Source organism: Brugia malayi (assembly GCF_000002995.4).
Source record: "Brugia malayi strain FR3 genome assembly, contig: Bm_v4_Chr1_scaffold_001, whole genome shotgun sequence".
Taxonomy (NCBI): domain Eukaryota; kingdom Metazoa; phylum Nematoda; class Chromadorea; order Rhabditida; family Onchocercidae; genus Brugia; species Brugia malayi.
The window spans coordinates 13708475-13734160 of record NW_025062475.1 but is presented as its reverse complement, the minus strand read 5'-3'; the positions used below and the strand labels follow the sequence as shown (position 1 = coordinate 13734160).

The window sequence follows — 25686 nt, the reverse complement described above, 5'->3', positions numbered from 1 at the left end:
AGAATTATTTAATATATAGTACAATTAAATAAAAATTAAAATAAGCATATTTTCTTAGTAAATTAATCCAATAAGTAAAATATTTTTCTTATAAATTAAAATAATTCTTAATCCGGTCTTATAGAAGAATGATGAGTTGCAGAAACATCCGGAAAACGTATTTTTCTTTCTCTTACAATAATTCTACAATTTACATTGATGGAAAATCGATAAAATTGGATAGCAAAATTCTTTTACAGATTAAATAGAGCAAAATTTAATTACAAACAAATTTGCCCATGGGTAAATTTGCCCATGGGTAAATTTGCCCATAGCAAAACTATGTGATACAAAGGCATTTTCTGGCAAATATGAAAGAAATTAAAGTTGAGCAATCTAAAATAACTAATGCAAACAATTATAAATAAATATTACTTTACAAGTAATATTGTAATATTTTATTTATGAAATATTGAAAATGAAAATTGTTTTTTTTTTTTTTTTTTTTTTTGTTTTTTTAAAAGAAAAAAGAAACATGTAAATCAATTTAAACTTTTTCAAAAAAAAACTAAATTATTTTATGGAGAAAATTTATCAAATCATTTCATGAAATTATAAAATAGCACTTTAAATGAAATAAAATATAGTTTTAGAAGAAAGATTTTTTTTTTTAGCTTTCTGATATAAAACAAATCGTTGAATGATTAATAGAAAAGCCTTAGTTATTGTTTTGATCGAGAAAGGCCTTTTTTAAAAAAAAAAAAAAAGTAAAAAAGGCCTTTTAACGACCGAAAAATAATTAAAGTATAAAGTAGAAATTATTTGAGGAAGAGATTGTGCAACAATAGAACATCTTTAAATGCTGATAATGAATTGATAAGAACAGGTTAAGATTAATCTTTCATCTCTTATCTTATCATATCTTTTTTTTTTTTTAAATTATGATTTCATTTATTGAATAAATGAAACAAACATCTTGAAAATTTTGTTTTTCTTCTCTCAAATCATAAAGATTGATCGATTCAAGAGATAAGTTGTTGCTGAAACTAAAAAAAAAAATTTCATTCTTTCTTTAATCAGTCAGTTATTTTCTTATTTGCATTAAGAAAATTTGTAAACAAAAACAAAAAAAAAAAGAAAAAGAATTGAATGAAATAAATGATCACAGTACATTCATTGATCACAAATTATAATTTTAAAATTATTTTTTAAAATAAAAAATTAACGAAACAATCATTAAATAAATTGATTAACAAGGTTAAAAACGTATTTCCCTCTCATTGGTGTGAAAAAAAAAATGAAAGTAATACTATAAAAGACCCATCTATTCAAGTTAAATGAAAAATTAAAATTAGGAATTATAATTTTTGCTATATTTAATTTGAAATAATTAATTTTAATTTAGCACTCAGAAATAATCATGATACCAGTGATTTAGCACTCAGAAATAATCATGATACTAGTGATTTAGCACTCAGAAATAATCATGATACTAATGATTTAGCACTCAGAAATAATCATGATACTAGTGATTTAGCACTCAGAAATAATCATGATACTAATGATTTAGCACTCAGAAATAATCATGATAACAAATGATGAGAATATTTTGAAATCTGATCTGATCTTTGCACTGCACAACTATCAATCAATATTCATAACAAAAAGGTCATTGAAAGGTCATATGTAATTAAATTTAAAGAACATCAAAGAATGAATTGTTCAGCTGAACAAATATTGCAAAATATATTTGTTGAATAATTTGAGAGATATAATTTTAGCATGAATTTAATAAATTGTTAAGTGTAACAATTCACATTTGAGCTTCAAGCAATAGCATTTACAAAATAAATTCCATTATAACTAATAAATGAATAAATTAAAGTCTGAAAAAAGCCTGAAAAAAAGGAATTCATTAAAAAAAAAAAAAAAAAAAATTGAGAAAAATTATTGCTATTGATCAGCTATAATACAAATTAAATTTGAGGCAATATTATTTATTCATGCGACATCTTGGTGACATCACTTTCCTCATTAAAATTTAAACAATTGTTTTCTCTTTTCAATTGTCTCCTATTACCGCTACAATGATCATTGCCATTGCCAGTGATATGTTGTTGATCATCGTAAAATTCCTCAAATATATCCAAAAAATAAACAATAATTTCAAAAAAAAAAAAAAATGGACACTTGACTAATCAATAATCATTTAAATTTAATAATCAAATAATTAATTTTACTATAAATAAGAAAATTAAATGAATAGTACAGTTTGAAAGTAAGATATATCATTCAATTTTAAATATCATGAGGCAAAAAGAACAAAAAAAAAAGAAAAACTTTTTTAAATATATCTTTTAAAATAAATAAATGAATTCTTCATTTCTTTATCATTTTATTTTAGGAAGCAAAATAAGACTTAATTTAATCAGTATTTACAAAAAAATAAAATAAAAATGATAAATATACCTCTTTAGGTATATCCATAAATTGATAAACAAGTCGTTGGCCATCTACCTTTTGCAATATTCCACGCTGGTAGTAATATCTTTAAAAATATTATGTTTTACATTTCCTATCCAATTGATATCTTTCAATTCCAATTATCATTTCAAAAAATTTCAATTTCAATTATTATAAGATTTCATCAATTTTAATTGTTGCTATAAAAAAAAAAATTGATATAGTAAAAATTATAGAATAAAAGCAAATAAAAAAAATATTATTCTGAAATATTCTGGGATATTATTTTGGAATTATTCTAGAATTAGATTCAACAGAACTCATAGTAATATTTAAATGAAAATAAAAACATAAACAAAATGAAATTTTGAATAAAAAAATTTTTTCAAAAATATCAAAGCTATCCAAAAATCAAAATTTAGCAAAAAAAAAAAGAGTGAATTTTATTCATAATCACCATATGATAGATGAAAAACAAATCAAATATCACCAAAATTATTAATAACTAAGAAAAAAAAAAAACTTTAAAGTTTTTTTTTTTTTTTTTTTCACAAACATTGAAACTATCCTAAAATTTATCAAACTAAATATTTATCAGTGTAACGTACGGAAGTTATCAAACTACTAATAACTTTATTCAATCAATTTTAGCACTCTGATAAGTTAAACATAAGAATGAGTGTAAAAATTTACAAAGTAATGCTTCAATATTTTTCATTTCAATTTTTTAAAACAAATTAAAATTATTAATAAGATTCCCTGTGAAATTTTAGAAACTAAAATTAAATTCACATTTGTAATCGATATATATATATATATATATAATTAGAAAAAGATTAAATTAATACCTAAGAGCACGTCCCATTGTTTCATAATTCATTCCCGGTTTATTCTTATGTAAACCCCAGAGACGTGAGACAGCTTTTGAATCGACCAATTTAAAAATTCCTTTGCTATGATCCAACCATTTGATGTATTTCGGTGAATATTCCTTATTTTGCAATAAATGCAACAAAAATTCCCATAAATAATTTACTTGTCCTAAAAATTTCAATTTTTACAAAAAATTTTTAAACTTTCTTAATTAATTTTTTTTTTTTATTTTATTTTATCCAAACTATCATATTTGCGCCATTTTAATAGATAGAATGAATTCATTTGGTGCAATATTTCAAAGTGTAAAAAGTTATCTTATATTAGTAGCAATAGATGAAATATTTTGTGATTGAAAAATATTAAAAATGTGAAAGTTTAAGAAATGAAAAAGTATTGACCTTCACGACTTTTGCGCCTTCCAGTACCTGAATGATGAGGCATTAATGATGTTGGCTCACTATATCGACGACTCATAAACATTCGCGCTGATTGTGATGAATATGGTGAACAGAAGAGTGAATTGGGAATTGTTAAATTAGTTGTGGGTGAAACTAAACATAAATAATGCAATGAACTTTTTTCAAAACATTTTGGCGATTTTTTGAAATACTTTTTTAAACAAATAGTTCATTTCAATAGTGTGAGTTAAATTACTTTTTTTTTTCCATAGAAAAATAAGTAATATCTGAGTGATAGAGCAAAAAAGAATTATAATAAACATAATTAAATCAAAATGTGATGAGAAAAATTTTTTTTAGCAAAATAAAAAAATTTACTTATCAAAAAGATACCAGAATATGGTGAAGTTGTACCATGTAAATTAGTACATAGAACATCTTGCAATGTTGAATGATAAATATGTGTTGATGGTTGAGGCGCTAATGTCGCTGCATCAAGAGTTGATCCATCTTTTATACAATCAGTAAAATTAGATGAAGTGAAATTATTGCGAGGCCAATTTGTAGTCGCTATAGCTGTTGCTGTTGTTGTTGGATGATAAAAAAATGCTGTTGATAACCAAGGTGATAAAATTCGAGCATCTGCAAAATTTTTTTTTTTTTGCTATTTGAACTTTAAAAGTTTTAGTATAGAAAAAAAAAAAAAAAGGAAATTATAATCAAATGGAAATGTTAGTTAAATTTAAATTTTGATATAAGATAATTCAAATTAAATATTTAAAAAAAAAAGTTTCAATTACATTTATTCATCTATCACTTATATTTGTAAGTTTTCATAGATTGTTAAAATGAATGGAAAATATGAAATGAATGGTGGATAGAAGGAGTAAAATGAAACAAACATTTAATTTAAATTTTTTTTTTTTGCATTTAGCGTGTTCCATATCCTTAATACACTTAATTGTCATCTCCTTGTCAACATAAAATCAAAAAAAAAAAAAAACATTGTTAATTGCTTGAGAGTGCAAAATTACGAAAGATGAATGAATTATTTATTACTATAATTAATTTACGTGATAATTAATTCACGTATCTAATTGTATCAGTTCAATTTCAAAATAAATAAAAATATTTTAAATTCAATTTTAAATCTTAATCTTTTTAGCTCCTTATTTTTGCATTCATCAATCAAGAAATGATCAAATAATTTGATGTTAGATGTAATACTATCAAACTTTCTCGTTTCTTTTTTAAAATATTTTTTGAAAGAAATTTTTTCTTGCATTTGTAAAAACAGGAAATAACAATTTTAACAATGATAAATAAAAAAAAAAAAGAAAACTAGAACCCATCAGAATTAAACTATAATTTCCGCCATCGCTCATTTTGAAAGTAGAGCAATATTCAGAAAAAAGAAAAACTCTCAATATTCATAAATTAGAAATAAATCTTCCTTATTCACTTTCTAATTTTCTTTTTGAAGAATTTTCTCTTATAATGTTGGTACTTTAAGGATAAAAAAAAAAAGTAAATAAATAAATAAATTAGTTCAAAAAAAGAAAAAGAAATTTCATCGAATTTTATAAAAATATCGGCTAATTGTCTAATTAATGACAACAATTCCTTTTCCTTTTTTTTTTTCTTTTTCTTTGAAGTTGATTAACTTGTTGCAAATAAATTGATGGAAAAAAAAAAAACTTTTTGAAAATTTCAACATTGCACTTCAAGTTATTTTCTTTTTTCAACAATATCAGCAAACATAATTTTTGATTGAAATTATCAATGATATTAAATTATTAAATTCAGAGAATTTTTCATAAAATAAAATTCTCATTTAAAATAATTTTTTGTTGCAATAAGAATTAAGCATTATCGAAATTAAGGTATAATATTTGATGAATTAACATTTGCATTGAAATGTTACATTTGTTATGTTAAATGTGAAATTTTGATTAAATTTAATTGTTTTACATTTTGTAAATAAATTTTAAACAATTGCATATGATAATTTGCTATCATCAAATTTTATAATTTGATGATAATTATCTGAGTGTTGAAATTCAAAATTAAATATTTGACGAAGAAGTGATTAAATTTAAATCCGCTTTTTTTTTTTCTTTTCTTTTTCTTTTTTTTTTTTTCAATTTCCAACTTTCAATAGAATAATCATTTATATCGGATTCAGAATTATTTTACAGTTTATCTAACAATTCATGTGTAATGTATGAGTTTTTTTATTTACTTTTTTTTCTCCTTTGCATATTTATTCATATGTGCATGTATGTATGTATGTATGCATGTGTGTATGTGTATGCATGTATGTATGTATGTATGTATGTGTGTGTGTGTATGTATGTATGTATGTATGTATGTGTGTATGTATGTATGTACCAGTCTGTACGGCATAAAGTTGAAGTAAATTTAACGAAAAACCCGGAACAGAAGCAACAATCAAATGAGAAACAATTTTATCAATTTAAAAATGTGAAAATGATAATAATAATAATAATAATAATAATAATAATAATAATAATAATAATAACGATAATAATAATAATAATGATGATGATGATGATGATGGTTGTTGAGAAGTTTTTTTTTTTTTTTTTCTTTCATTTTGATTTTTTGAGGAAATTTGATGGAATAAATTAAATGAATAAATTGCGGATGGAATGTTGTTGAATGAATGAATGAAATGAGGTAAATGAAGAAAGATGACAAAGATGAATGACGGAGAAAATCCGTGAAAATGAAAATGAAAATAATAATTGTACTATTATTAATATTATATTCCGGAAAATGCATACATGCATGCATGAATTTTTTTTTTTTTTTTTAAAAAAATATATTAAAAGAATTTGATAAAAATAAAAAATCGTCAAATTAGAATAATAAGAGGAAACATCAATAACTATTCGTTTCATTATTATTATTATTATTGTTATTGTAACGGAATAAATGAGATAAAATTAAATAAAAGATTGAAAAAATTAGAAAGAGAAGTATTAAAATACGTCATTATTTCATACGCTTCATTAATTGAACAGTATGATATTTATTTATTTATTTATTATTATTTTTTTCTTGCTTAAAGTAAACAATATATTCTTAAGAACTTAAGTATCCTAGAAAATCTTCTCATTTTTTTTCTTATTTTCTCTAAATTTGTCCGAAATAATAATAATAATAAATAATAATAAAATGAAAAGTATATTGTAGTAAAAAAGATTGAAATTAAGAAATATATTTGTTGGAATTAATTTTAAATTAAACGAGTAAAATTTGAAATTAGCAGAAAAAGAAATTATTTTATATAGTTGCATAATTTTTACGTTTTCATATTTAAATTTCAAAATAATAAATGATTTCTAGTCTTCATAAATTAAACTTAATGGACTATTTTGAAGTGAAAAAAAAAAAAAAACGAAATTAACTATAACATTATAATTCTCAGAAAGTTTTTGGCGCAAATAGCTCAGAAAAAGCTAAAAATTATTGAATTGAATTCACAAAATAAATTCAAACTTAATGAAACGATGCCGCAGGATTTATGCTTAATTAAAAATGTTAAAAAAATTTTAGAATTAAAAAAAAAAAAAAACTTCTATAAATATTTTAAACAATCATTTGTTAATAATTTCAAATATTTTAAGTAAAATCGCGGAAAAAAGTGTTTCTTCTTTCAAAAAAAAAATTTTTTTTTATATCGAAAAACAATCAATTGATCATCTATTTTCATCATAATTTTTTAATTTTACAAATAAATCATTAAATTGATTTCATTTTTAGCTAATGTAATAAAAACATTTCTTTTAAAAAAAAAAAAAAAAAACTTAAAAAGAAATAATATATCCTTTTGTAGAGTAATGATAAAAATTTTTGCTAAACATTAATTTTGTTTAACTTTAAAATAAAATAAGTGAAAAAATAAAAAAACACAAACAAAAAAAAAAAAAAAAACTTATTTTAATTATATCTTTTCTTCTTCACATAATAATCCTAAAAAAAAAAAAAAAAAAAAACACGAAAGAATTTACTTGTTTATAATTTATTTTTTCAAAAATAATTAGTATTTATGAATTAATTAAACAATAAATAATTAAATTATAATAATTTTAATAATATTTATTTCTTCCCTTTTCATCCATTTTCATGGTCATCATCATTCTTCACCCAGTTAGTTCATTTTAATATATATGATCATATTAACATCATCCTGATCCGACTATCAACAAATTTTGTTCCGAAAAAGTTCAGTGCCACGTCTGGAGAAGTCATCCTCATACATTTTAGATTTTACGCGACAAAAAGAAAATAAGACATTGAAAAGTTTGTCACATGCATTCCTATCCTAAAGATAAATGGAAAAACAAGGTCAATCGGTCAATGTTAAAATATTTAGATAGGCTTTGCTCCTTGTTGTACCTGTCTGTTTACAATTCATACAACTATGATAAGAAGATAGCAACAAATGTCGTTGTTTCATTCATATATTCCCTAATTTCCCATAATTATTACCCACCAAAATGATCAAAATTTATGTTCTAAAAACTTGAACAAATTATAGTAGTTTATAGGAATTTCATAGATTGACCTAATTACATGATGGATATTTCAAAAATTAAAAACGCTATATGTTAAATAATTGATGATTATATAATAATAAAGAAAAATTACTTCAAATAATTTTTTATCAACAATTTCAGAAAAAAAAAAAAATCAAAATATGGGAATATTAGAAAATAACATTTCGAAGAATATGAATATGAGTTGACAATTTTGATGTATAAATTTACAAATTACATATTTGTAATAATTTTATTAATCTTAGCAAAAAATTAAAAAAAAAAAAAAAGTAAACAATTGTCTTTCATATAGAAATTGAAGCATTTTGTTTTCTTTTTTTTTTTTTTTTTTAAGACTGTATGATTCATTGATAAGATTAATGCAAAGAGTTTTGTTGGTTAAAATAAACAATGATACTGTTAAAAATGAAATCAAAGATCAACAAAAGATCAGTTTAATATTTATTTTTTTTTAACATTTAGTATTTCAAATATAAGCATTTCTTTTATCTCTTCTATTCTCTTTCTCTTTCTCTCTCCCTCTCTCTCTCTCTCCCTTTTCCTCTCCCTCCTTTTATTTTGCTATAAATTGAACTAACAATTTAGTAAGGGAAAAGATCATAAGTAACGATATCAAAAATTATCACCAATCAGTATCATTACCATTAAGAAGGATCGACAAATCAATGTTGCTATTTTACCATTATTACTTTTACTTTAATCATTTTTCAAAATTATTATTGTTACTTTTACTTTAATCAATTACTATTGTTACTTTCACTTTAATCATTTTTCAAAATTATTATTGTTACTTTTACTTTAATCATTTTTCAAAATTATTATTGTTACTTTTACTTTAATCATTTTTCAAAATTATTATTGTTACTTTTACTTTAATCATTTTTCAAAATTATTTTATGTTAATGTAATTTATTGATGTTTAATTTGTTCGGTTAGGAGATAAAGATGATTACTTTGAAGAAAAGAAAGAGGATTTACTGGAAAGGAGGTAAAGAGAGAAAGAGAGAGAGGGAGAGAGGGAGAGAGACAAAAAAGAGATAGAAGAATGGTAGAAAATACTTGAGGAAGAAATATGTAATTTCTTGGATTGTATCGATAAAATATCCAACAATACAATTATCCAAAAAAAAAAGAACCGGAAAACCGCATTTTCCTCCATTTCCTTCCAAACATTTTTTGGTTTTTTTTTTTTTTCTTCTCTCTCTCTCTCTCTCTTTGTCTCTCTTTTTTAACAAAACAAAATTCATAGCTTCCTTAAATGATTCGTCAACGAACGATGATGACAAATAAAATATATATGAGCTTTTTAAAAATTTTTTAAAATCAAAATTAAAGTAAAGAATAGAAGAGAAAAGTTTAATCTTACACTTCATAAATTATCCTAACTTTTTGATTAATGAAAAATCAAGAAAATTTTTGCTTCTTAATTTTTAAATTTTGATTATATTTTATTGAAAAGGAAAAAAAAAAAAAAAAAACAATAAAAAATTTCAAATAAAATATATTTACAATACTCTAAAATTAGCATATCTTTTTTATAAAACTATTTAAAATATTAGCTAATATCATACATACATGTATTTATGTTAATTTTAAACTTACTTATATTAATATCCTTTTATTCATACTTATGAATCAAAAAACAATATCATAATATGGATGCTTTGTAATTTCTCAATTTCATCTTTTTTTTTTTTTATAATTTTTTGAAAATTTTTATGGCTGATAGCAATTTAACTTATTTAAATCTGATAGCAATTTAATTTATAATAAATATTATTATTACTGTTATTACTATTATTGTTACTATTATCATTGTTAATAGGATTATTATTACTTTACTACCATTAATTACTATTATTATTACTAATTATTAATATTATCATTATAATTATTATTAACAATATCATTATTAATATTATTATTATTATTATTATTAATTTATATTCTCTTCCTCTTCTAAAGGAAGAAAAGGAATGTCGTGGCTGCATTTCATTCTCTTTGCAAAAATAAAAAAAAAAATAAAAAAATGAAATGAAAGATGAATTATTTCGAAGTACATCACATCTGTATGCACATATTTTAATACGAAAATTATTAAAAACAGCTTAACTAAAATTTTGAAAATTCCCTCTTTCTGTTTTTTTATTTATTTATTTTTTTTTTCTTTTTTTGTTGATTCACAAAGAGAAAACCTGTATTTTTCAATGTATCCCACGCCACCATTTTCATTCTTTTCCTTCCTCTTTCCATAATTGCTCATTTCTAATAGGAAAGAAAGAATTTTGAAGAAATATGAAGCGAATGAATAATTTTCATTTTTCAGTACTTTGCTATCATATATTTGCATAAATGTATGTTTTTTTTTTTTCAGCAAAGAAATGAAAAGAATGAAATAGTTTTGAAATGAAATTAAACACTATTTCAAGATTTCAAGAAAAAAAAAAAGAAGAAGAAAATGTCACATGTTTAACTGTCACATACATTATTCCTTTATAACTCAACGATAACAATGATTATTATCGAATAGTATTGTTCAAATTTTTATTTGAAAATGAAGGAATTAAAAAAAAAAAAAAAAAAAGGTAAAAAGTGAAAAGAAAGAAAAAGCAAACCTCTGAGTAATTGCCATGTGGCTAAAACTGATGATGATGTTGGTGCTGATGTTTGAGCAGTTGAAAAATTTGGCGCTAATGTCGGAGGTGAAATTTTTGATTGAGATGCGGTAGCAATATTATTATTAGCATTAGAAATACTAGTAGAAGGATCAAAATTGAATGTTGCTACATTTTCTTGCATAATTCGTTGCTTAGCTAATAATTTTTGAAGTAAGATTAAATTATCATGCAGTGATGATGATGATGATTTTGTTTGCTGCAAAAATAATAATTAATAAATTGCTTGAAATTTTTAAAATTTTATTTAAATTCTATGAAAAACTAAAATTATTTCCCTACTCATATATGAATTTAAGTTAAATTTACACTTATCTATCATATTTGACTAATTTTATCAGTGTTCAATCGAGTTAAAATATTGTTAAAACATTATCAAAGAAATTTAAAACTATACCATACAGGAAGAAAAATATACCTAATTAATCATATCATACCATTCAGCTTATCTATTTCATCTTCTTAAGCTTTTTTCTTTTCCTAACAAATTCTTTTCGAGAAAAAACAAAACAAAAAAAAAAAAAAAAAAATGAGTAGAAAAATATTCTTTAAAAAAATTTCTCAATAATTTTAGATCAAAATTTGTTCGGAATATATGCTAAACTTCGAGTGAATATCTTGTATTTATATATATTTTGTAAAATTATATTTATATTGAATTATAGATAAATGTTAGAATCAAAGTTTTAAAATCATAGTTCTATTTATGCTTATAATAATGTTTAAAAATGAAATTAATAAAGAAAATAAATAAGCTAAAAGAAATTACGAAACAAAAGAAAACAAAAAAAAAAAAAATATTAACTTAGAAAAATATTTAAACAATAAAAATTTTGAAAGAAAAACAAGCTAATATTTGCTTTATATTTTAAACAATAATTTAAAAATATATTTAAGATGAGAAGCTATGAATTTATTTGATTATATAACAGTCAAATAAATTACCTGATCAGGAAATAATGATGATGCAGGCCATAAACATGCAGGCGCAGATGTACGTCGTGCTGAATTTGGATATCGTGCTCGTGGTCGTTCAATTCGTGGTCTTTTCTCGAACAATGTTCTATCCTGAGTATCAAAATTATTATCATTCTTATCACGATTAATACTCTATCTTTTAAGATTATTACTATCAATGAAAATTAATGAATTAATGACTTTTAAATATTGCAAAAATCAATGATAATAGAATTAGTTGTAAGTTGTAAGCGTTACCGATCGTCGATTTTGCTGTCGAACAATAGAGGATGAATAGAGTGATGATACCGAATGTTTTAATTTCTCTTGTAAATTTTGTGAATTTTCCACTTCTACTTCCGGAATTTCTTCTTGAATACTATTTATTGAATTTGAATTGTTAGTACTATTCGATGAATTTTGAGCTAATTTACAAGCAACAAATGCATGATTTCGTTTTGTAATTTCCATTGGTATCGTAGAAAAACGATGTTGAAATGATGATAATTCTGGATAATTTAAATTTGCTACAGTTGTTGTTGCTGTTGTTGTTGCTTCTTCTTCTTCTTCTTCCTCTTTTGATGTAACATCAAAATTAGCAAAATGTTGTTTAAATATAGTATTTGATGACTTTGATTCATTATCATTATCATTCTCTTCATCGTCATTTGCTTCATTTAACAGTAAATGATAACTTCTATTATTACTATTTTCATTGCTATTATCACTATCAACACTATCACCATTATCATTTCCTGTTATATAATCAATTTTTTTTACTGCTTCTGCTTTACTGATATCCTGATGATGATGATGATGTGAAAGTGAAGAATTAAAGCTTAGATCATGATAGCTCTTTAAAAGATCTGTTGATGATTGTTGTAAAACAGGTTTTTCGATTTCCATCTTATTTACCTTTAGGAATTCTTAGAATCAGTGTGAAATTTCAGATAATTTAAATAAAATTATGTATATCAGTGAGAAGATATTTCAAATATATTCTGTTGTTGTTTCTATTAATAATAGCATAAATTACAGTGAAAAAATAACAATTAAATTTTAATCATTATTAAGCAATAATTTCTCTTCTTTTTTTCTTTTTTTTTTTTTGTTAGCAATAGATATTATTAGTATATTGATGAAAATTACGGAATATTTTTAGAAAAATATTTTCAGGAATATATAAGTGAATGCGCAGAATTTAGTGAAATAATTTTTAATGATGATCACAGGAAGAGAATTACAGGTTGCTTTGAACAGGAATATTAATAAATGCTTTCAGATGGATAATATAATTTCTTCCTCTCCTTCTTTAATGAAAGTCACAAAAGAAAAAAGGAAATTGATAGAAATTGATTATATCTTGAATATATGTAAAAAGAAAAAAAAAATAGAATAAATGCTACAAATATTATATTACAAATATCACTTAATTATTTATTTAGCAAATAGAAAATAGATTAATTATTTAATTAGTAGTAATTTACACATTGGTCAATGTTATCATTAACAGGTATCATCCAAGAGATTACCATGAAAAAGGATAGTACGAAATTTCTGGAAGGTATAAAGCAAGCACCGATGATGATTACGTCTTGCACTAAGATAACATAAATTGTTACAGAGGAAAAAGAGAGAGATTAATGCCCGCCCTCAGGTAAAATAGGATAGAAATGACCGGGATTTTATTGAGGACCACTCCCCTTCTACTAGAGGTGTAGTAGCAGAGTAGTAGTGACCAATACCAGATTTCATATCACGGCTGTAATAACTACTAAATACATTTGGGAAATGAATGCATTTTGTTTATTATCTATCTTCTACCTCTCACCTGTATTTTGTTTATTTTGTTGCGATCAAAGTTTCATTATCTTCTAATAATATATTATCTGATATTAGTAGTTTCCAAATAACTGCAAGATGAAGAAATAAAAAGATTAAAGAGGAAGAGGAGAAGGAGAAGCAGAAATTTTGACAAAATTAACGACAAGAAGTAATTTATTAGCCAATCCTCCTCTTCCTCCTTCTCCTCGTCCTCCCTCAAATGGATCATATCGGTTAACGGTAGATGAAATCGTGACCATTTGGTTACTTGAAATATATATCTAAATGTCTTTCTTATCTTCCTTCCTTTATTTCTTTCAGCTTTAAGCACTAATATTTATTTGCTTCAAAATATTTTAGAGTAGTAAAGAATGTAGCAGTTTTAAATTTATTTCATTTCAAGTTCAAAAAGTAAACAAACAATTGTTGATTTTAATTTAGTTTGCTAGTTTGATTTATTCAATGTTTACGTCATTTTCATTCACATATTGTGAGCTTCTTCTTCTTCTTCTTCTATCTCTAGAATAATCTTAGGTTTGTTCATTTCATTTCTTCCTTTTCGTCTTCTTTCTCCTTTATTTTAATTTGTTCAAATTTCAAAAATGAAAATGCTACTCTCTCTCTCTCTCTCTTTCATTCCTCATCCATTTCTTCCTTTTCATCATCCATTTTCTTTCTTTTCTTCTTTTATATCATTCAAAATTCTTTAGCTTTTCTCGCTTTTTTTTTTCTCCCCTCTCTCTCTCTCTCTCTCTCTCTTCGATTAAAATAAAAACTGAAAGCACCGTATACGATCATCACGACTTCCAATCAAAGCACGATAAGAAACAATTGTCATTTTACTACTACTACTACTATCACTATTACTACTACCACTACTATTACTATCATCGCTCTTATTACTGTCTCGTTTGTTTATTTTCAAAATTTGTACACCACTAAAAGTTTCACCAGGTACTCGTAAAATTTCAATAATTTTCATCCTGGAAATTTCCAAATCCGTAGTATTTTTCTTCATTAACTCTCTCAATCCTTTGATAGCTAGCAAAGCACCGGAAGAATCTTGAATAAAAAGATATCCTTCATTATTCAGAATTTCTGGTGGTCTTGGAAACGATCCTACTCCATTAATTCGTATATACCAGAGCAATTGAAGTGTATCGGTTTGTAACAAGAATAATGAAGAAGAATGAGTTACGATAATTGATACGTTAGAACTATTGGTGTTATCCGGAAATTGTACCGGTGCTGCAAAAATACACTCCAGAACATCATATTGATATATCTGAAAAGAAATTTCTGAAAAATTTATTCATAAAATTTTAATGTAAAATATTTTGAAGTTTAAAATTTTTGCTAATTCTCTTAGTGATATGGTATAAACTTTGAGGAACTATCTGATTGTAAAATTTTACAAATTTTCACCATCTAGCATTTCTAGATAATCATATTTAGTTAAATACGAGAATGGCACTTTCATTTTAATATATTCATATCATTTTGCTTCGCTCTATTTATCAAACAGTGTTTTGAATTACTTCATATTGAAGGTAAAAAAAAATTGACCAAGAAGGAAATAAGTTAGAAAAATCAAAAATTTCAAAAAAAAAAAAAAAAATAAAAATTCCAAGAAGAGAAAAATCTGGTAAAGAATGATGGCATATTTTTTTTTTTTTTTTAGAAATTTTGATGTTCCTAAAATAGAGAAAAGTAAAAAAAAAAAATTTGGAAAGAATGCAAACGAGGAAAAAAAAAAAAGAGTCTAGACAGAATTAGAAGAGAAAATCGTGACAAAATAGTTAAAAATTCAATCACTATCTTGTTGATCCGACAACTTAAAAGAAGAAGGAATAAACATAGAAAAAGAAAGAAAGAGAGAGAGAGAGAGAGAGAGAGAGGGAAGAGAAGAGAAAACAGTATAATGTTAATATAATGCTAATGGATCAACAACTTTCGTTCACTATACAAACAAATTTTCAAAAAAAGAAGAAATATGATGACAGTCACGAAAGGCGTGAAAAATAGATCAATTATAGGAGAAATACTTACGCTTGAAATTGACGTAGGATGGATAGAAAAAAAAAGATTGACAATTTATTATTGCTAGAAAGAAGCCAGAATGGATGAAATATTTCTCAATGGTAATTCCAATAAATATCTTTTATTTGTCGTAAAAATGAAGTGAAACATGAAATTTTCTTCATTTTGCTTTTTGAAAACTAAATCAGATAATAGCAAATTATTCCAAACTATTGTTTAATTTGATCCTCTTAAAAATCCATTCTCAGAATTTAACTGCACATATATTAGTTCAAATCTCTAGCTTTCAATACTACAAAAAATGTTAGCAGAGAATAAAAACTTACTAATAAACTATCAGTTTCTAGACAGATATGTTTAGATATTTCATATGCTATGGAACAATAGGCATATATGAAAATTAATATTGAAGTAAATGAAAAATACAAAAAGATATGCCATATTTAAGTAAAGTTTTATTTATTGAATTTATTAAAAAAAAAAAAAAAACACGTACTATACGTCCGTTTGTTGCGTCGCACAATGTTATAAGACCTTTAACATTCGCAACCAGAATACGATTATGTTCTTCTATCATGCATAAATTTGCAAATATAGGTGCAGCTAGTTGAATTTTCCATAAGATGGTGCCAGTTTCCTGAAATTAGAAAATTGCTCACTCAAAAAGATTATTCATTACAATTTCATCGATATTTCATATATCAATACAATAATTATTAGACTTAGACTAATATATGTTGCAAAACATTGGCACTTAAAATACATGCGATAAAAAACTAGTAATTTTTTCCATTAAATTATCAATTTTCACATTTATTTTACATTTTTATCAGTTCAAAAGTATGTGTGGCAAATGAAGTTATCCTAAAAATTCTTTTTCATTAATTGAAAAAGTCTAATTATCACGCTAAAATAATATCTTTTCCTATAATCGTCATATTATACATAAATCAAAGTGTTTTCGCTTATTTCATGAAGTTATTTGAGAAAAATAGACACTAAAATAAATTTTTCTTAAGAAGGATCACCATTTCAACAAAATTTTTGTAGTGTAAAAAGTTCTTCAGTATTCCCGAAAAAAAAACGAATTAATGATTAATTTAAAGTCTTAAAATGAATTTTGCAAGTTATCCGATGCAGGCTATTTATATAACAAATAAATTTATGCGATTGAAACTGATAGAATTAAAAGATAGAAAAATTCAAGTTATTTTTAAGGTAAAGGACTTTTTAATAAAACCCAATAATTTTCTTTACAATTACTTTTCAAATCTGAAAAATAAAACTCTGAATTATAGTAATTTAAAGTAATTCTGACACCGTAATTTAACACTTAAAGAGTTTAACTAAAGACAATCTTTCATCCAATCAATGATTCCTCAGCATTAGCATTGGAAACTTTCAAATTTTCTGGGTATAACATATCAAAAAACTAGTAGTTTAGTTATTATAATCATAAGTAATTTTTTTTTCTTAAGTAAATTATTTTTTTTAAAGAATTTGTACTATCAGATTATGAGTGAAAACACATGAAAATACTAAAAGAATAAGTTAACTTATTATATGAAATCATTTCTCAAATTAAACAGAATAAGAGAATCTATAAAAAAAGAAAAAAAAATTTATTAAAAATTACCAATTCAACGCTCAGAAATTCTCCTCGCAAAGTAGCACATAATACAATTGTATCAACAAGCATAGGTGATGACAAAATACTACCATCACAAACAATCTTCCATAGCATCATGTGATTCTAAAAATAAATAAAATAGAAATAGAGATAGAGCAATCATTAAAATGGTATAATTACATCTAAACAGGTAAACACGTGATGAACACGTTATAGTAGCCGTGATATTATAAATGAGTATACAGCTAAATCTTTCACAATTAGATCTTTCCATCTTATCGATTAATTTTTCAAAAAAAAAGGTTTTTTTGTAACTCAATCATTAATGTATTTCAATGGATGAAAAGTTTGGAATTTCTTTCTCAATTATATTAATCTAACAAAATTCAACGAAAAATCGTTCATTATACTGAACATTTGTTCATCTAATGATGGAAAACAAACTTGGATGAAAAAAATACTGAAAATATCACAATAAGTACTTCGAGAAATATGATCCACATTTCGTCCAATAGCTTACCTTGATATCAAGTAAATAAAGACATTTATCATATGAACCAAACAAACATTTATTTCCTGCATCGATAAGTACAGGAGATGATTTGATAACATTTCCTGTGGCAAATTTCCATATTAAATGTCCATTTTTTTCATCCAAAAAGTACAGGTAACCATCATAACAGCCTATAAGATAACAAAATGATTTCTTGAAAAGAATTATATGAAAGAGAAAAAAAAAAAAAACTTTATTTCAATTCCTTATTTGAATTGTTCTGAATAGAAACAAATATTTCAGGAAATGTAAAATATGATAGAACGATCATGCAATAAAAACAAACAATATGAATATAAATATGAATTTGATTTGTTTTTTTTTTTTTTTTTTCAAACAAAATGAATTTTAATTATATGAGCAATAAATAATAAAAAAACATTGAAGTACAAAAATCAGAACTGATAAACTAGTGTCAATTAAACGTACGATTTATTGAAAAACAATTTCTTTTTTGTCTAATTAATAAGCCTGCCATCTAAGCTGGAATTCGGAAGAAGAAGAAATGGAATTCAGGTGTTGCAAAAAATTTAAAAGAAAATCTCAAATAGTCATAAAGCTATGAGACAAAAAGTGAAAGAAGAAAAAACAAACCCACAGCAATGATACCATTTTGATAAGAAGCAGTTGCTTCAATTCGATCATCAAGCTGAACTTCCCATTCTTTAGTACCATCCAGAGATAACGAAACGAATCGTCCAGAATGCGATCCCAGAAAGATTGAACTGAAAAAACATTCAAAATGTTCAATTTTAATAGTCCTACAAATTCTTAAACTTAATTAAAAATTGAAATTTCAAAGTAAAATGATCAATTTAACACTGAAGTTAACAACTTATTACTTTAGTAACTATTTCTAAATACAGGTTAAAAATGACACAAATTGATAATATCAAAATGATCATTAATACTATTCGTAGACTTAAATAAAAGTTAAAATATCAAAATAAGATAATTTTATAAGTTGCTATGTTTAGCACAAGCTAAGTGACTTCATTTATAAAAAGATATTATCCAACATTATTTTAGCTCACAAATCTAATTCAGATATATTTTTTAAATTGTACAATTCATACTCATTTTCGACTATAGGTGTTGCATCGATGCATTTTCCTAAGTCATATTCCCACAATAATTCGACCTTGATGGAATTTTCTATTGGTCTTGTACGAATTTCTCGCATGTGTATGATATTCCTTTCTCGTATATTTTGATTAAAATCAAGTGCGTCCAGAAATCCAGCAACTGTTCCGGTATCCGAAAGAAGATATTGCAACAGTGGAAAATTGCGCTGTTTCAAAAGATGCTCCGTTTTTAGAGTTAATTCAGTGGCACGTAATGAATCCAAACCCAAATCTTTGAATGTCATTTCTCGATTGATTTCTAGACTAATCTCTATAAATAATACTATAAATGATTAGGCAAAATATATACGGTTGTATCAATATGTACTATATATTTGTTTTTTAATGGAATTTTATATTTAATTATCAAATATTCTTGTACAAATAAAAATAAACCAATACTTCAAAATTTAAGAATTTTTAATTATGTTCACTATTTTAATATCTCTTTTCACATCAAAATATTACTGAAATCAATTATTATGTTAAAATAATGAAAGAACTTACTAAGATATTCAAATAATTTACTCAAATCTTCCATTGTAAAGACCAAATTTTTTTGTTCAAAAATTTCCACTAATTTTTGGCGATCAACTTTACCTGAAGTTATTTTATTGTGCATAAGAATGATTTAACTCGAAAACTGGAATCAGCAACTTCTTATATTAGAGATTCGCGTGCATTAATTATCCAATGGCAAAATAAAATTAAAGATTAACTTGATTGTCTAACACTTATCACCTTTCTTTTTCAAAACTATAAAAAGTTATAAAATTGCTCTCTTTTTTTTTCCATTATCCACTAACCATTTCTTGTCATTGGCCAATTGTCCACTAAAATGACTATCATTGGCAAACCAATTGCTAATTTTTCACATAAATTAGTTTGTATTGTTGCACTATTTTTGACATGTACAAATAATAAGATAGACTGTTGACGGCGTACAGCTAAAGCTGATTGAATGCCATCATATTCTTCTGCTTTTCTGGCCAAACCTGATAAACTTACATTGATTCCACTAATCTTTTGCTGAAAAATAACAATGCATTGAAAGAATCACAATTGATTTGACAATAATTGTCCGATTTTATACAAATAGACGAATGGTTTATATATGAATTTGATAAGAAACAATGGTATTTGTTTCTACTTACTTCTTTCATTTCCTGATCATATCAGAATTTTGGAAGCACTATGTATTAGCTTATCTTGCTAAAAAAAAAAAAAAAAAAAAAAAAAAAAGTGCTGCCGTTTTCGTAATTTACACTTTGTTCAATTATCAACCAACATAGTGTTTTTATATTTAAAAGTTTAAAAATAAGAAGCTCAGATCAATTTTTCTTTTCATAAAATTATTAGCAAGATAAATAGCTGGCTGTATGCAGAATTATCAAGAATAGAAAGTTGAAAATAAGAGAGAAAAAGAATTTTCAAAGTAATCTGATTATTGTCACAAACCTGATCATCAAATCGATCACACCAATAGATTTTTCCCAATTCTGTAAGCTCAACAATATCACCAGTGGAAAACCAAGCTGCAGATAATTTACCATTTATAAAACATCGTCTTGAACCACCAATAAGCAATTCTCCTGTTTCACTAACATTAAATTTCGTACCCAATAATGGTTCACCAATTTCCACACGACTTTCTCTAAATATTGAATTGTATCTTCCTGACTGTTCTGCTTTTATTTGAACTAATTCATTAGCTTAAAAACTTACTTCCAATCGATTCTATAACAAGATGCCCAACAAGATACTTCCGTAACTCCGTATACATTGTAAAAATTGATAAATTCATGATTAATATGATAATGCTTAATAAAATTTATAGGGAATGCTTCACCACCCAGAATTACGGTCCGTACAGCCGATTTACCAGCAAAAATCTTTGTTAAAGCATTATGAGGTAGAATTTTCAGTTGTGATGGTGTCATCTGAAATAAAACTTAGTTTTAAATTCACTCTGTTTAACGCAAAAAAAGATAACATAGTATTAAAATTAGTGAACAAATCAAAAACTGAAAACATAATCTTACATTAATGTAATGAAGATATATTCTAAGGATACTCTAAAAGCTAATTAATTATAAAAAGATAGGAAAACAATTGAGAACAAAACTAAGGATATTCTTTACCATAAACAGAGATCTGAACAAAATGAATTTCGATTAGCATAAGCTTCTTTTCATTCATTTTCATTAATAATCTTCTTATAAATAAAAATTTGAAAATAGAAATTTTGAATTATTATTAAATTCAAATTAATTTGTAAACTAAATATAATATAAATGACATGAGGATTGAAAATCTAACCTGAATAAAGGTTACATTATATTTCAAGATTGCATCGGCTAATTTCGACGGTATGGAACGAAACGAATCCGGAACAATCAATAGTTTTGCACCATTTACTACAGCTAAAAGAATTTCCACAACAAATGGATCAAATGTTGCTGCCGTAGCAAAAAGAATAACATCAACAGTTGTGATTTGAAATCGACGACTAAAAAAAGATGAAGAATTTAAAGCTATTCTCAAAATACACTTTCATCTTATAAATTTCAATTATTAACTAATAATAATTTGTGAACTTTTTATTCTATTCATTCAAGTAAACATAGCATTGAATTTATAAGAAAAAGGATTTGCTAATATCAGAAAAAAAAGAATTAACTTATTTTGAACAAAATTTCATCTAAGAACAATGATTACGTTAGAATTAGCAAAAATACTTTTTTTTTTTTTTGCAAATAAAATAGTAAAATTTGTGATGCATTCTAATACCTTAAGTTATCAATGATTCTTTTATAGAAAATAGCTTAAAATTTTGAAATGCTAACCTGAAGTCCCAAATATTAGGCATTATACAGCTATGCGGAACAAAAACTTCTTTTCGTTTTCCTAATGTACCAGATGTGGTAATTAAATAGCATAATTTATCTTTTCCAAATTCATCCAAACAATAATATCCATTATGATTAAAATAAATTTGTAAACCGTGTATATTAATTGATAATTGATTATCATCTGCAGCAATTGTAGAAATGATACAGGATACCGTAGCACTAAGATAATTGTTTGCTGCTTCAATGCTTGAACAACAAACGAAACAATTTTTCGTTTCTAGAACTCTGAAAATTTAAACTATAAGCATTTTGAAAATTCAATAAATTAATTTTGGTGTAATTTATTAAATAGTAAAAAAAATAATAATCCAAAAGAAAAAGAAAGAAAGAGTTCCTTATTTATTCAACATTTCAATAATATTTACATAAAAGTCATGTCTATACCTAATCTAACAATTGCAGTATTTACTAAAGATATGTAATTTTCTTTCTTTTTTAAAACAAAAACGAAAAGATAGTATAAACGAAATATAGTAATTTTATAAACTGATGATAAAATTCAAATTTAAGCTGATAAATTATAAAAAGTACGTAAGCTTGAGTAAAGAAGTCAAAAACCAAACCCAAGAATAGCAGAAACGAATGCAGGATGCTTAGGAAGAGTGATAGCAATGAGACAATTCCTATAGGAAGATAATTTCTCTGCAATCAATGATACTCCATTCATAACATCGTTATAACTCAATGCTATATCAATTGAATTATCCTTTTCATCCACATATATCATTGAAAATGTTTTCGCAATTGGTGCCGTTGACATTTTTTAATTCTATAAAAAAGAAAAAAAAAAGTTGTGTAATGGTAATTGAAGTGATAACTACGAGTAATATATTATCTGCTATCATACCTAATCATAATATCATTAAATATCAATTTAAGTGTTAATGTCACAATTGATTTGTCATCAGAAATATATTTTTACTTATATTATCACATGCACATGTATGCAAAGTAAGAACAGGAACACATTTTAATTGAATGGTTTAAAAAATTGTAATATAATCATTTTATTCAAAAGAATTACAGAATATACACGTAATGATATGATATGTTTCATTTTGAAGAATATTCCATTTTATACCCAATTTTATACAAAAAGAATTTATATTAGCAAATATTACGAATATAAGTTTTATACATGGAAAACTTTTAATAAAATACAGTTATCTTATCTAGCAAAAAAAAAAAAAAAAAAAAATACAATTTCAAAGTATGTAACATAATTCAATAAAAAAAAATACATCAAAGATTATACATCAGATAAATTCATCTATCCGAAAGACCGTGTAATGATGATTTAACGATTTCTCTTCCTGAATTCTCCAGCACGATTCATACACTCCATCTAAAGGGGCTCGTTTTCCATAAAATACTCGTCCAACACGAAAATGTACCAAAGCCATAGCACACATTGCACACGGTTCATCTGTCAAATAAACATCAAATCCTGTACCGAGATATTGCAGTATGTCACCTAAAATGACCACGTTTATTCTCACGAAAAAAAAAAAAAAAAGAAAGGAAAAATGAAAAGTAAAAGACTGCATAAGATTTTTTCAGCTATTTCTACAACTGCAAATCTCTTGTGAATAGTGTTAACCATATAAAAATTTCAAAAATCATATTAAACAATGTGATATGATAATAAGAGAAAGAGAAGTCTTCATTTTTGCTAATATTTATTTAATTCAGATGCAAAAAATTTACTTTGCTTAGTGCGATGCCTTTCGCAAAGATCTGAAACTGCAGCCATAACTGCGTGTCCAAGAGGTATATTCCGGTTACCACTTTTTGCAACAACTTCACCTTTCAAATCTACAATAACACAGCCTGAACCACCGTTACTAATCTGCAAAAAATTTTTTCAATTTGATGAAAAACAGTTTATTTGCTCCAAAAACAAAACTTTGTGAATTTTTTTTTCAGCTAGATTTAATAATTCAAAGCTTTAGAGATCACAATAAATGATTCTTCAGCTACTATTATTCCGCAATAGACGAAAAATGTGCTATCAATAACTAAAAATCAACAGCATGTCCTCTTAAAAAAAACCATCTAAGTTTGATTAATTTCTAAGAACTTTGTAGAACTTATGAGAATAATCATACCTAACTTTCACTTAATTATCAAGAACAGGTATAATTAATTCATCAAACCATTTTAATGTGCTTGTTAGTTAAAGTCTTTAGCAATTACCAGTCGCAGGCCTAAATACAAATAAGTATCTTAACCTTTTCCGATTCCAAATAGAAATCAATAATTTTTTGATATTCATCGGTTGTGAAAAAGTTCCCACTTAATAGTGCCTCATATTGCTTATTTGGATGAAAAGCTGTAGGCCAATGTTGTTTGGCCCATAAAAATTGTGTCCTTGTCACTGGCTTATGTAAAGGAACTTTTACTTTTATAATGGGAATATCTGAAAGCGTGGTCTGAAGTTTCTTGATAAATTCCTGAAAAATGCACATGATAACTAGTCATAATTTCTAGAAATAAAACGGTAGAAACTCCTTTCTATTCAAAAAAGGAAAAAACAAATTAAAGCTATCAAAATAAGTATTTTATGACTTTAAATAGATAACAATAACAATTTCGAACTACAACGCCTCTATAATTTGTCCACAACCTTCACCACCATCTGATGTAAACAAATATTTCTCATATGAATGAAAGCAAATCTAGAGTTAAAAGAATAATTACCTGTGATAATGGATCATTTGCTGGTTGGATAAGAACTAATCCATTTTTGATACGTTTTAAATGATTCGCTTCTGATGGCATATTTGGCAAAATTTGTAATAGCAATCCAATTTTGCACTTATCTTCCACATATACTGCATAATATTCAATGAGCGGCAATTCAACACACATTATTTCTTTCCGAAGCACTGGTGTAATGATAAATCTTAAATATTAAAATATTACTTTTAATATTAAGATATTAAATATATTAAATACAAGCAGATGCTACCCATTCTGAAGAAAAAAAGAAAGATTTTTTATCAACTTAAACATGTAAATATAAAGAATCTCTAATTTCAATATCAGATTTTTTTGTAAATTGTTTTTAAAAGACTGAAACACAAGTTTTAAAATTACTTAAATTTTCACTTTACTTTATATAATTTGTCAGAAGCAAATCTAAAACATCTTCCTACAGATTATGCCATGTTAAACCGCATCAAGATAAAAAATCCGAAAATTAATTGTGGAAAGGATTCCAAAATCTTTTTTTTTTTTTTTTCCAGAATAGCTAAGAAATATATCTAATAAAAAAACAAAAATTTGTGAAAAAATTGAGCAACTAGCAAAAAAATAGACAATAAATATTTATGAATTAGATTTTCACAAGAAAAAGCTAACTAACTAACTTTCTTCCTTTTACTTTCTTTCTGGTATCTTCTTGCTCATTAACCAAATTGCAGCAACCAGAACAACCTGGCTCTCCTTCTGTGCATGTCATTTTAACAAAAAATCTGAAAATACAAGTTTGAAATTGAATCTGTGAAAATATAAATTAAAAATTGAAATTTAATAAAAGTCGCAATTTGGTGTCACTATGTTTTGAAATGAAAAAAAAAAAAAAAAAAAAAAAACGAATTAAGCTCTTATCATAATTCAAGTTATCCAAATAATTAAATTTGTAGAGACCAGATCTGAAAACCTAAA

General features: G+C 24.7%; 3 protein-coding genes across 3 annotated transcripts; all 3 read right to left on the bottom strand.

Annotated features, from left to right (window-relative positions):
* Positions 1–1976: 1976 nt before the first annotated feature.
* On the bottom strand, positions 1977–12840 carry Bma-elf-1 (transcription factor E74 isoform, putative; the record flags this gene model as incomplete). Its single annotated transcript, XM_043077790.1, has 8 exons — positions 1977–2114; positions 2449–2527; positions 3291–3483; positions 3717–3869; positions 4110–4358; positions 10918–11176; positions 11923–12045; positions 12193–12840. 8 exons carry the CDS (start codon positions 12838–12840, stop codon positions 1977–1979), a joined length of 1842 nt encoding a protein of 613 aa, XP_042933724.1.
* A 1681-nt stretch (positions 12841–14521) lies between these two features.
* On the bottom strand, positions 14522–22777 carry Bm9004 (AMP-binding enzyme family protein; the record flags this gene model as incomplete). The annotated part of the gene is made up of 13 exons (XM_043077789.1): positions 14522–15043; positions 16295–16435; positions 17435–17551; positions 17949–18112; positions 18576–18706; positions 19058–19376; positions 19613–19705; positions 19912–20134; positions 20564–20759; positions 20831–21045; positions 21425–21614; positions 21952–22242; positions 22581–22777. 13 exons carry the CDS (start codon positions 22775–22777, stop codon positions 14522–14524), a joined length of 2799 nt encoding a protein of 932 aa, XP_042933723.1.
* A 496-nt stretch (positions 22778–23273) lies between these two features.
* On the bottom strand, positions 23274–25480 carry Bm6596 (Cytidine and deoxycytidylate deaminase zinc-binding region family protein; the record flags this gene model as incomplete). The annotated part of the gene is made up of 5 exons (XM_001895815.1): positions 23274–23491; positions 23725–23866; positions 24249–24470; positions 24718–24922; positions 25389–25480. The coding sequence occupies 5 exons, from the start codon at positions 25478–25480 to the stop codon at positions 23274–23276; spliced, it is 879 nt and encodes a 292-aa protein (XP_001895850.1).
* Between the last annotated feature and the right edge of the window lie 206 nt (positions 25481–25686).